We start from the raw sequence: 13,077 nt of genomic DNA on the forward strand, positions 1-13,077 counted from the left end.
CAGCTGCTGTTTATGAGAATGCATCAGTTTGGTTAAAGACATAATTACACACTAATCAATATATATTTAGGAGTAAAATATTCTTTTTTTCTACTAAATAACCTCACAAAACTTACTGTAACTTTACTAAAAATTATATTTAAATATCATTATTGTTATTATCTATTCATTTTTATTAGTTTTAGAAGAAAAGCTGAAAAAAGTTTAGAAAGCACATTACATTTTTTCATATTACTGATATTTACCTGCATTCCTGAACAGAAAAAAATTAGGAAAAAATGATTTATTTGTGGAAAAAAGAAAAAGATCACTTTCACTGTTATTTTGTCACAAGCTGCCACACAGCCAGTGACAATGGCGGGAGACAAGACAAGCTAAATTGCTAAACATTATTTTATTCACCAAAAAGGAAAAACACAAACAAGTATGAGGAGTCACAAATACCAGTGATGACACAAATGCATGTGTGCTGATGTTGGCAGCAGTGCAAAGGACTAAACACACCAAAACCTGGAGGTGCCAATTGCTGCAGTTCTTCTGTAGAATCACATGATGGCGCTGTTGGTCTGTGTACCACGGAGCAGAGCCTCAGCATGTAAGTCAAGGTCACAGGAACAGCATCGGACAATGTTTGTGTTTGTTCAGAAGCGTTTTAAAGCTCAAACCTTCATTAGTCATTTAGGGATTTAAATAACTTGAATATTATAATTGTTAACAGAGTTATTGTGACAGTCACCATCACTCTTAACTAAAGTACTTACCCGATATAAAGATAAAAACCGATCTGTCAACGTCTCATTCACCTTGTGGTGCAGAAAGAGTTAAATTACGTTCTCTGCTGGAGTCCTTCCTCATTTGACAAACATCCAATGTGATTGGCTGAGCCTTTCAGGGAGCTCTGTTTAGTTTTAGCAGCAGCAAGCCTGCGCTGCCTGGACCTGCGAGGAGGAGAGGAGGACGGCAGCAAAAAGGAAGACCCTGGATATAAGAAAGTATTTTTCAAAGAAACCTGTAAGTCACTTAAAGTCAAGTTCACTCATAAAATGTGTCCGTCACAATAACGTTACAGGCTATGCTAGGCCCACATGCCAACCCTCCCGATTTTTCCGGGAGAATCACGAATTTCAGGAGCCACCATTCTACCGAATTTCTCCCGATTTTCCACCCGGACAACAAAATTGAAAAACCATATCCCATATCGGCCAAGCCAATTCCAGTTTCCAACAATGGCTACTACTGCATCTACTTAGTTTTAATATTGCTCTTATTACTCTTTCTGGGTCGTAAAATAAACTTTTAACATATTTTCCAGGGAGAAAGTAGCTGAGTAAACTTCAAATATCTGAGCCGGCGTTGTGCCAAAAACTGACCTCCAATGTTTCCGTGTGTTTTTTATGTGTAATATCGTTATGTATGTTGCTAAATAGACTTTGGTGAACAGGTATTACAAAGGGGTTATATATCAAATTAAAAATTTACCTGTTTGTCAAGTATCTTTGTAACTGTGTTATTGTACTTACATTATAATCAATCAGCTCCCGTTTGTCCACTTAAAATATATTTACAGAACTATTTTTGCATTTGTCCTCTTGGCCAGATTACTCTTGAAAGAGACATTTTTAAAGCCAACAATATTTTTTTTTTAACTGCATAAATAAAGGATACATAAAAGTCACTGCCAAAAAGTGATTGCGGCTTCTACCTTGTTACAGGAATGTTGTTTGTTGCTCAGGATGACTTGATACATTTGGGATACACTTGACATATGTTTCACATATTATAGACCAACAAGTTATTTATAGCAGTTTAAATACAGGCAATCAGTTTTTGGCAGACGATCACTTTTTGGCACAACACCGGGTCCTCAGGTGGACGCAGCCTCTGAATTTGGACATCCCCAGCTTGTTTCCGGCCGGACAATAATAACGGTGACATTTAACTTTTTCATCCAATAAATAAACATTGTAAAATTGAAGTTTTTTGTACGTATACCACTCCCCCCAGCCCTTTTGAAAAGTATGTGCAAGTATGTGCGAGGCTTTGGCCCACATCAGTCTAAAATTGTATGTAACCGTGAATAACGTGTTGCCATGTCCACCAGGAGAGACTGGACAGTATAGATGTAAAACAAATATGCCAGCAGTTTATCTCAGTTAACGAGAGGAGCAGGCATGTGTTTGGCTGCTTCACATAGTGGACATTGAGTTGTTGTGTGGGGAACCAGTCGTCCATGTCTGTTGCTGTAACTGTAGTTCATGTTTAGAATAAAAAATCCCAGCTCACTGACTTGATAGGAGCAATAGTGCCTAAAATGTTGCTAATTTTGCTGAGAGATCTTTTACTTTGTGGTAATCTTAGATGAGTAGCTTTATGGACAAAAACCACCAGCTGCTTTGAAATTTATGTGTTCAATTATTTTAAATATCAAGGCAATGAAAACGTTTTCTTGAAAATTTTCCCACAAAAAATTATAAAATTTTCTAAATAAATTCTGGACATTAAAAAAAAAAACAAGACATCATAAGTCAGAGTCATATGTATATATTTTGTATAAATAAGCATTTATTTGTCTTTAGACTGTCACTCATTTTCAGATGTATAAATATAAAGTTTAACATTTTTCACAACAAACAAAAGCACGTACAGACAGAAACATTAAATACATAATTAATACTTTCAGTAGGAACAAATCAGCTCTTATTTACAGAATATTTACAGAAACAGAAAAGTGGTCCTCCGCTGCAGTGAGTGAAATGACAAATGAAAGAAATTAAAAATCCGTTTTGGACAGGAAGGAGGTCTGAACCTACTTCAAAACTGACGGGAGGAAAAAAAGTCACTACAATACTTCTGTACCCGCAGGCCGGATTCTGTTAAGCTTTTACTGCAGAAATTTGTGCTTTTACATCAAGTTTCCTTCTAAAATGTCAAACAGTTACTGTAGTTCCTTTTTCCTCCTGAGGGAATCGAACAGCTGGGGCCTTTCGGACTTCAGATAGACGAAAGTGGAGGAATGTTAATGGGTGGTTTTTGGCCTCCGTCCTTCATCAGCTAGACTATACACAGAAGGCTGGAGTGGGGAAGGTGGGGGATCCATCTGAAAGACTAAGCTGAGGCTTAAAATATTTTTCATAACTTAAAATTAAATAAAAATACAGCAAGAACCGAACTGGTTTCTATTTAAAACGTAACTATAGAATTAAGTGGTCTGATCTCGACTTATTTCAGAAACAAGAAAAGGAATCTGGGGTGGCTGTGGAAGCTCATTCCTGTTTGGAAAATTAACTAATGTAGGTAACTTTGGAATGATAAAAGCAACTTTTCATTTGTATGACATACAAGGTCAAAATTAAGACTTCAGCTCCTGACTATGACTTTTTAAAATCATTTTTTTCAGGCTCCTCCTTTTATTAGCGTCTCCGTGTAGAATCAACAAACCGCATCTGATCATGAAACATTGAGATGTTTAGTTTGGACGCTTAAAAAAAATCTTTCTTTACATATAAGTTTGAAATCAGTAATTCTAGATTTTATCATTCCTTTGTTAAACATATATCTAATAACTGAAAATAAATCTTAGGTATGTGTACTTTTAATTAGACCTCACAGCCACGGGATTTTTTTCTTGGCAACTCAATTGAAAACACTTAAAATGATTTTTACTGCTGATCTTTTTTTCTGGCAGGAATGAGCTTCCATACATTGATCTAAAGAGAATAAATACATAAGAAGCAGCTGATCAACCATAGTGGTGGTTTCTCAGTTCAGCTGGTGTAAATAATCATTTTCAGTGTGTGTGTGTGTGTGTGTGTTCTTATGGCTGGATGGCTTGACAAGATTTGGGGATTTTTTTAATTTATTGTAATTTCCGAGTTGAATATCTATGTGTGAGGGTCTATAGGACTTGGTAAATCAGGCTGGGGTCCTGACTGGCAGTCGGAGACGAGACCTGAGTGGTCGCCGGGGCAGTGCCTGCTTCACCCACCGGCACAGTTGTCGTCGGTGGGGATCCTGGGCCGTCAGCAGGCGGCAGCAGGCTGCTGTTATCGGTGGAGATCCGCTCCACAATGCTGGACAGGCAGTCCAGACTGGACACCACTGAACTGCGTTCGCTTTTCAGACCGCCTGCACAAAAAACAAGACATCATAGTAAATAAAAAAAAAATCATTAGGCTACTATGAGTTTAAAAAAAAAAAATTATTTCTATCATTCATATTGGGGGACAAAGGTGACAAAACTGTTGTTATGGAAACACAAAAAACATAATCAAATCATCATCATCATCAAAACAAACCCCAAACCAATAATAATAATAATGATAATAATAATAATCTAGCTTTATTTTCAAATTATTTCGAATTAGTTGTTAGCATTAATCACAGATCTAGTTTAATTGTTCTCACGCTTGTTTTGTATTTAGGCTGCTTTACAGAGCTTAATTTAACTCAGAATATTGTCTCACTATTTCAGCTTCTGTATTATATATTAATCATTTACTGTCGAAAAGATCTAAAAAAAAACAAAAAAAAAAACGAAGAAACGCTCTCTTTTTACATCAGCTGAAATTAAAAATGAGCTTTTAATTCAGCGTATGGTTTATAATCTTACTTTTATACGTTGCTCCTAACATTAAAATTACCATTAACATTGAACTTTTACGTTGTAAACAATTAAATAAAGAATCAGTTCAAAGAAAGCACAGCATCAACTGTTTTATTGGCCTGCTGCTTTTATTGCGTCTTCTATTTGTCTTTCCCCGCTAACTGCCGTCACTTTACTGCGTGGTTTATTTTAAACACGTATTAAAATCATTTCTTACCGTTTGGAGTCTCGGAGAAATAAGAGCTGCTGTCATAACTTCCTCTTCTGGTTGTCTGACAGGTGGGGCCGTTAAAATCCGTCTGAAGAAGAAAAGAGAAAATTAAATATTGACAGAGACACTAAAGAATCCACCAGAGAAACCCCGCAGAGTGATTAGAAAATAAATCTAAATAAGTGTGTGTGTGTGTGTGTGTGTGTGTGTGTGTGTGTGTGGTAATGGTTGAGTCACGGTAGCTGTTTGTGTCATACCACGTTAATAAAGTCCCTGAACTCAGATATTATTTTTTTCCATCCACGTCTCTCCGTTTGTTACATCTGGGGTCTAAAAACGGTTTAAATCTGTTTCCTGTGTGTTTGGTGAGACGAGACGAAAGAAAATGTTTTAAAGACACTTTGAAACTAAATTTGCTTCGTTCCGATTCTGACACAAAATGGCCAGTAATGAAAAAGTTACACACAGGCAGCTAAATGATTCTATTTTAAATCACTATTTTACATGAGATTTAAACGTCATGAATAAGAGAAAAAACGAATTGCTTGATTTGTCTCGATTCATCATAATAAAAGAATTAAATTAATATTAAACATCAGTTAAAATAAGAGTTGGAGCAGACAGTAAAATATCCCCAATTCCTTTGGCTAAATTCAAAAGATGGTCGGCTCCGTGCGCCTCTCTCACACCTGTCGCTCCTTGAACTCACCATGCCGTCGGAGCAGTTGGAGCGGGGGCTGGATGCGTCCGAGTCCCCGCTGTAGTGCTCCAGCACCGGGTAGAAGCCGTCTTCCTGGCCACCGCGCAGCAGCGCCTGCAGGGACTCGATGTAGCTGATGGCGTTGCGCAGGATCTCCACCTTTGGCAGCCTCTGGTTGGGGTTGGCCGTCGTGCAGCGCTTTAGGGTCTCGAAGGCGTCGTTGACCTTGCTGAGCCGCCGGCGCTCCCGCAGTGTGGCCGCCTTCCGCCGGTCCGCGTTGGTCGTCTTCCTCTTGCAGGCCTTGCAGGCCCAGAGCAGGCAGCGGCCCGCCTGGTGGTGCCCGCTGGGGGCGCGGACGTGCTCGTCGTCCTCCACCTCGGCATGGTGGTGGAGGTGCAGGAGGGAGGACGGGGAGGAGGAAGAGGAGGAAGGGGAGGATGAGGATGAAGAGGAGGAGTCGTCAGGCTTCAACAGCCCCACATGGACCAGCCGCGGGTCCAGGTCCTCGAAGAAGTGCATGTCACTGGTGTTAAAGCAGGGGTCGTCATAGAAATCATCAGCGGTGGGGATGGGGAAAGAGATATCCGACAACTCCATGGTTCAGTCCAGAACACAGCAGGAAGAAGAAAATCCAGTGATGACCAAACTTTTCTCTCTTTTTTAGGGAAGAACTGAAATGTGAAGCAGGATTCGGGGCTTTTGAGGGAATGTACAGTCCTGTCACAAACTGATCTGCCCTCCAGCCGTTGACCTGGATCCCCTTATACCTGGGACAGTGGGGGGCGGGTTCAAGATAATGGAGTCCACCGAGGTCTGTCCAATCAGCTGCTGGCAGGAGGGGTTTACAGCTTCACGGTAATTAGTGTCCGATTACCCCTCACAGGGCAGTAATGTACTGCTGCACACGGCGGGGGGCGTGTGGGAAATGTAAGTTTAATACATACATTTAAAAAATGCGTATCGATATCAGCAAAGTAAATATGCATCTGTTAAATAGCTGTCATTATTCCATGTGGTATACTTTTCTGTGTATTGGTTCATTGTCATGCTTTATTTGTATAATTTGAATGAATATTAATGACCTCTAAGGAATCATGACGTCATTAATTAAATAGTTTTATTCACGGCGTTATAATGCATTTCATTTGCAAGATGGACTGACGACATGTTCGAGTTAATTAATAACAAAACATATAAAAAATGAAAATATATACAGTTCAGTTATAAAACGCCTTTGTAAACCAAAGTAAAAAACGTGTCTATGCACTGGCGTTTACAATTATAATAATAACAAAGAACGGAAATTAGAACAATTTTTGAAAATTAATTATTAAAAAATGAAGATTTAAACTTGGTGGTAGGAGGTTAAAACTGTTGACAAAAAAAAAACACAAATTAAAGGCTAAATATAACTGATGTAGGAAAAAAAATCACAATTAATATTAATAATAATAATTATTATTATTATTATTGTCATAATGTGGTATGGGTTTATTATTTCATTATTATTTCATATTTCATTATTCATTATTTTATCTGTGTATTTATTTGTTTGTTTATTCATTTAATTCGACAAATATGTCGAATGTAGATATGCATGTAGATATAATTGTAACCTCTGACCTCCTCTGTACCGTCCTATCAGAGCAGAGTTATTCCTCCAAGAAAAAGGGAAAATACAGCTTAAAACACACACACACACAAAAACAATTAATAGTATTAACAAATATATATTTATATTAAAACACAATAAGTGATGCATCACTCATGCAACTGTATAGAAAGTCTCCATACAGCGATCAGGCTTCGTGTCTTTGCTGCGCCGCTTTTCAAGTGTAAATACTGCATGAAAGTGTGAACCGAGCAATCAACTTAAATGTCACCGAGTTTATTTTTAGATGCAGTGTTTCCCCTGCGACTGTCTGCACCCAGGACTGACCTCCTCCTCTCAGCTGTCACCGCTGCACCCGCTGCATCCACAAACTGCAAAATGCGCATTATCCCTTTTCCCAAAACACGCCGGCAGCTGTGCAGCTGCAGTGCACAACTGCAGCAGCTGGAGGGCGCCGAAGAAGCAGCCATCAGTGTGCAGGATGAATATCGCGCTCTTCTTTACTCGTGAGGTGAAATTTGCAGGCTATGAACTCATCCAGAGGTAACAGTTGTTAGAGGCTGTTTGCTGAGATGATGCTTGAAGTAGGTTTTCCTATAAGTACGCGATAAAATGGGGAAAATGCAAAGAATACTTTTTATTTTTTATCACATTTTTTTTCCAGTTCTGTGACATACACAATGCACCAGTTAAAATGATTCACAAAGACCCCTGAAACTCCACGTTATTTTCTTTTTTAATCCAAGCTTCAATCTCTAGGGTGAAAAAAATAATAATGAAGGAAATGAAATTAAAACCAGAACCTGCAGTTCCTCCAATGTTCATCTGAGGCTTCAAATATGAGTTAATTGACTAATTCCCGTGTTTTTGTATTGTTTGGCCAGGCAGAAACACTGCTTAGAGAACAGGTTAGAGTGACTGAAAATAGAGATGGACATGTACTAACAAGTGAAGAGGCGTTGATCAGTGAGCAGCAGCACAGCTTCATGCCGAGAAAGATCCTTATACACATGAAGTTTGCTTCAAGAACATGAACACTGTGAGGAATCTTGGAGGCATTTTTGACCAGGATGTGTCTTTCAGTGCAAATATTCAACAAATATGTTGGATTGTGTTCCTGCAGAGCACTTCATTCTCAGACTGCTGGTTTATTCGTGGTACCTAGAATATTGAAAGTAGAATGGGAGGCAAAACCTTCAGCACTCAGGCCCCTCTTCTGTAGAACCAGCTCCCAATGTGGATCTAAGAGACAGACACTAGCTCTACTTTTAAGATTAGCCTTCAAAATGTTCATTTTTGATAAAGCATAGAGTTAGTGCTGGAACAGGTGACACTGAGCCCTCCTGGGGGATTGTCACTCTGTGTTTAATTATTAGTTATGATTAATCTCTGGATCTCTTCCACAGCATGTCTTTGTCCTGTCTTCCTTCCCTCATCCCCAGCTGGTCATGGACGATGTTTTCCCCTCCCTGAGCTTCTGCCAGAGGTTTCTTGCTGCTAAAAGGAAGTTTTTCCTTCCCACTGTCGCTAAGTGCTTGTCTGATTGTCGGTAACTGTGCTTGGATAATACAATTGATTTTCATTGAATTGAATTTAACTGAATTGCGGTTGAATCATCCATCATGGATGCAGTGGACATGCAGGGGGTTGGTGTAACAGAGGAAGATGCTAGGGATAGAAGCAAATGATCCATGGTGGCGACTCCCTATAGCCAAAAGATGAAGAAATTAAAATGTCTAATGTTGAAGCAGAAATAAACATGTTTCCAAGCTGCTGCAAAAACAGTTCTGTTTATGAGGTGCATGGCCACATGGAATGACAGGTGGGTGGAAATACAGGTGGGTGTAGCTCGAGCTATTGGCTAAGCTTCACCTCTGCTAATCTGAACTTCTACTTTTGAATCTAATGTGCAGATTTCCACATTCCTGCTCCCAGAGGCTGAACTTCTGGTGTTGTGCTAATCCACTCTCATAGAGACCTTTACATTTTTCACTCTTTTCATAACAAGGCTCCAAAAACATGGTTCTCTCACCGATACATATTGCTCAAGGTTCTGAGGCAGGCCAGTAGACTCGTAAACTTTGTTTTTCACTGAAAACTTTCATATGGTATCAAAGATTGGCAGACCTTCTTTACACTTGACACTCCAACTAAGTTGACCCACTTTTGTTGCAGTGTTTGTAACTGAGTCTTTCTCCATGATATGTTCCTGTTATTTAAGCATCCTTGCTGTATTTAAAGCAGTCTGGGGATGTTATTTATGTCACTTCAAAGCAAAATGATCCTCAGCAGAAGTCTTTGCACTTTAACTGAATGAAATGAAACATAAAAACCAAACTAATGGGAAATGCTGTCCTGTGGAGGGACACAGTATTTGAGAGACAGATAACAAGGTGTCCCAAACTGCTGCTGACTGGGCCCAGGCCTCAGGCCTGAAGCAATTTTACACGACTCATAAAGCCGGGGCTGCGGTCGGAGGCCACGCTGTGACGCGCCAACGCCACCACCGCCGAATCCACTGGCCATCTGGAAACGCCATCAGCACCACCATCCCTCTGCCACAGCATTAATCTCGCCAATTTTCCGGAACTCAGGGGGGGGGGGAAATGTACACCCTGACTGGCTTATGGCCAGAGTCAGGGGCAGGTCTCCGGGGGTTTAACCTACCCTCACCCTTTCCTCCACCACCTCACTCCGTCCGATCACTAACGCCTGCCCCAAATGAAGAGCTTCATTCTAAAATGAGATATCTGCCGTTTGAAAAAAGAAAAGAAACGCAGAGATAGAAACACCTGCTCTGACAAAATGACGGATAGCGGGGGGGAAATAAATCCTCGTGCTGAGACGTTCCGGGATGAACGTGAGGTTGCTCTCGGAGTAAAACGAGAAGGCAGTTGCAGACTGAAGCTTCTCTGTCTCACAGATAAAGTTCAGATCGTAAATATTGTTTCAAAATGGATCCACAAGTCAGCTCCTCATACTGGATAATTTAAATGGCCATCAGGACCCACAAGGCTTCTACCACAGCAGCAGTGCTCATCACGGCATCTCGTGCCTACTGAGGTGTCCCTGGGCAGCAAATGCTCTTGACCCTGACCTCCGGGTAATGTCTGTTTTTTCCATGGCTTAAAGTGAGAAAGTACATTAACTCAAGTACTGCTAAATACTGTATGTTTGACGTTAAACGTGGAATAGACAGTAAGACGCATTATTGCAAAATGTAGAAAAAGCGTGATAGATAAATCCATGGATGTGGATCCTCCTGCTCAGAGGCTCTGACTATGAGTTCAGACCTGTTTCTATATAAAATGAAAAACTTTTGAGCTGCTGTGGAAGAAATGCCCAAACTACAGAAGAGACCAGCAGTTAGTGTAGCAACAATACGTGAAATAAGAGACAGTGATGTGTACCCGGCTGGCAAATTTGAAGTGAAGTATTGAAGCTACGGCTAGGAGCAAAGGAGGCTGCTGGTCGACAGATGGCAGGTCGGAAATACGGAGGGTGATCGACACAACCAGAGCCTGGCTTGTCCACTAATGACTAACTGTGATAAAAAGTGATGTTTGATGAGCAAATCACTTCATACGAGGACAAGTCTTAAAAATCAAGGTATGAGACTCCACATGTGACAGGTTTTTCTGCAATACTTTACTGAAGTGATTCATTTACTGCATCATGATAAATAGTAGTTTTTTAAAAGACAACTTAACATTACAGGCTGTCCTGTCACCAAAACACTAAAATGAGACTACACAAGTTTGTGTCACATAAAAGAAGATTCTTATTAAAGCAATTCATCAGAAACATGTCAAGGATGTGTTACATAATCCTATAAACTACTCATATAGCTGAGCAATGAAAGTACTGTGAAACACTAATATGACGGACAGTAACAGTTAACTTATGTCCCTGACTTATTGAATCAGGTGGAGCGAGTGTAGATCTGCAAAAGACTTAGAAGACGTGTTTGTAGCTCTGATTTCAAGTTAGATTTTTACATGACAGGAAACTAAATAATAGTCAGATTTAATATTTTTCATTCAGGTTTAATATAAATTCCTATAATATAAATTTATTAGAGTACCAATCAATATAATGATGGGAACACCCATGTTTTTAATTAACTAAACATCCTGTCTCATAAATAGAGTTCTAGCTTTTTGTAACAACCGAAGTGATTGAAATGTAGTCAAAAATTCAAATTCGATAAACATTTTATCATATCAACATGATATGAAAGCATACTTTGCTAAGTTGTGTGTGTAGACACACCACTGGTTCATCTATTCATTTAAGTGTCCTTTTGTGGTGTTAAGTAACTTAAGGATTGGACTGAAAATGAGAGAAAAAGCAGCCAATTCCCAAAGGAAAACTTGGAACGACCTTCGGAAAGAGACGGCTCAAGACTTGCCATAACTAAGTATGAGTAGACGATGGGTCCTACAGCCATATTTCTGAATTTTCTGCATCTTTTTCATCTTGTGTCTGTGTCCTCTCACTGGCTCAGAGCTGAGCACCCTCCGTTCATCCTCCTCTGTTGTTTCACTTCGGCAGGATGAGTGACAGGAGGGGCTGGTTGGTCTCCAGGAGGAAATAAAGGCTGATTGTCAGCCTGGGACCGAGGTCAACAGGACTCACACCACCGATATAGCTGCCCCTGACCCTCAGACACATCAGTTATCACCTGAGCTGGACCCCACTGCAACAGACACACTGCAGGAGGCCGCTCAGCTTCCACCAGGTGATGCTGTGCTAAAGGAGGTCTGGCAGAGGATCTTTTATTTCATTTTCAAAGTCTTAAACACGACAAATAAAAAAATGAACAAGTACTGCTTTGTCTTACCAAATTCTACTTTATATTTTTATTAATGACAATAATGGACTTCTAATTCTAACAAAAATAAAAAGGGCCAGACCTGCAGACTGACAGCAGAGGTGTCAGCCTCCACACCTGCTGCCTGCTGTAAACCACCAACACTACAACTACTGCATTGTCCCCCACTGCTGGCAGATTGCTTTACACACACACACACACACACACACACACACACACACACACACACACACACACACACACACAGAGAGAGAACAGGATTAGGTCGGAGCTACAGATTTACTGCTCTACAGTTGTTGGGTTTGTTGTGTTTGTGGACTGAAGCCTGAGACTTTAGACTGAACGTCCTTTTCTACTCTAAAGCCCAGTTTGACTTCATGTAACGTTTATTTATTGAGCGCTTTTAACAGAAAAACTGTCACAAAATGTTGTTCAACACAAAAGAGTGAAGTAAATAAAAAAGTACATGCCATAATAGCCGAGAAAAAGACGTCACGAGACACAATAAAATAAACAGGTATGTCTGGAGAGTTTTTCTGAGTTATGCGTTTCATATTAGACACGCCCACCAATGGTTTTATTGCTGTTTCGTTGTATTTTAAGCATTGTATTTATTTCCTAAAATGACACTGCATTAATTATACTTCAGAATGTGAGTCATTATGGTCTAGCCTGAAACATGATGTGAAAAACATAAACATACACTCAGTTTGTCCAGACGTTTATGAAGAACATTTAGGAAGAGCACAATTTATTTATTCAGCTGACATATATTGAAATGCAAGTTTGGTTTATTTCATATAGTTACATAGTTTACATTATGTATAAAGTTTCTTTTGTGAAGACAGCAGGGACATGTCCAAAGGGGGTACATGGGGTGGCACCAGCAGCTTCGAAATATGATTGACTTTCCTGCAACTGGAGTTCACAGAGAGGGAACTACATTAGACAGAAGAGGGGACTCAAAGGATGAAGGCAGACTCGAGAAAAGAAATTGATTTGTGTAAAAATCAAGTTTTGTGGAAGCTATTTTTATAGTTATAGTTCCTGAATCTCTGTGGCAAAGGTGGAAAATGCAGAGTTAGTATGATGGAGCTTGAATAGCCATAATACGTGG

At 39.8% G+C, this 13,077-nt stretch overlaps 1 protein-coding gene and 1 long non-coding RNA gene across 2 annotated transcripts; one reads left to right on the forward strand and one right to left on the reverse strand.

Annotated features, from left to right (window-relative positions):
* Positions 1 to 3,387: 3,387 nt before the first annotated feature.
* Positions 3,388 to 6,298, reverse strand: myod1 (myogenic differentiation 1). Its single transcript, XM_026172524.1, has 3 exons — positions 5,524 to 6,298; positions 4,821 to 4,902; positions 3,388 to 4,125 (listed from the first exon to the last, which is right to left on the reverse strand). The coding sequence occupies exons 1-3, from the start codon at positions 6,109 to 6,111 to the stop codon at positions 3,896 to 3,898; spliced, it is 900 nt and encodes a 299-aa protein (XP_026028309.1). The 5' UTR covers positions 6,112 to 6,298; the 3' UTR covers positions 3,388 to 3,895.
* A 3,082-nt stretch (positions 6,299 to 9,380) lies between these two features.
* LOC113025110 (uncharacterized) lies at positions 9,381 to 12,188 on the forward strand. Its single transcript, XR_003272766.1, has 3 exons — positions 9,381 to 10,735; positions 11,443 to 11,546; positions 11,681 to 12,188. It is a non-coding gene; the product is annotated as an uncharacterized LOC113025110 (long non-coding RNA).
* Positions 12,189 to 13,077: the final 889 nt, after the last annotated feature.

Source organism: Astatotilapia calliptera, chromosome 7, assembly GCF_900246225.1.
Source record: "Astatotilapia calliptera chromosome 7, fAstCal1.2, whole genome shotgun sequence".
Classification (NCBI taxonomy): Eukaryota; Metazoa; Chordata; class Actinopteri; order Cichliformes; family Cichlidae; genus Astatotilapia; species Astatotilapia calliptera.

Coding starts and splice junctions, on each gene's coding strand:
- myod1 (XM_026172524.1), bottom strand. CDS start 6,111: ATGGAGTTGTCGGATATCTCTTTCCCCATCCCCACCGCTGATGATTTC. Junction 4,903..5,523: donor CCAACTGCTCCGACGGCATG/GTGAGTTCAAGG, acceptor TTTCTTCTTCAG/ACGGATTTTAACGGCCCCAC. Junction 4,126..4,820: donor TTTCTCCGAGACTCCAAACG/GTAAGAAATGAT, acceptor TTTTTTGTGCAG/GCGGTCTGAAAAGCGAACGC.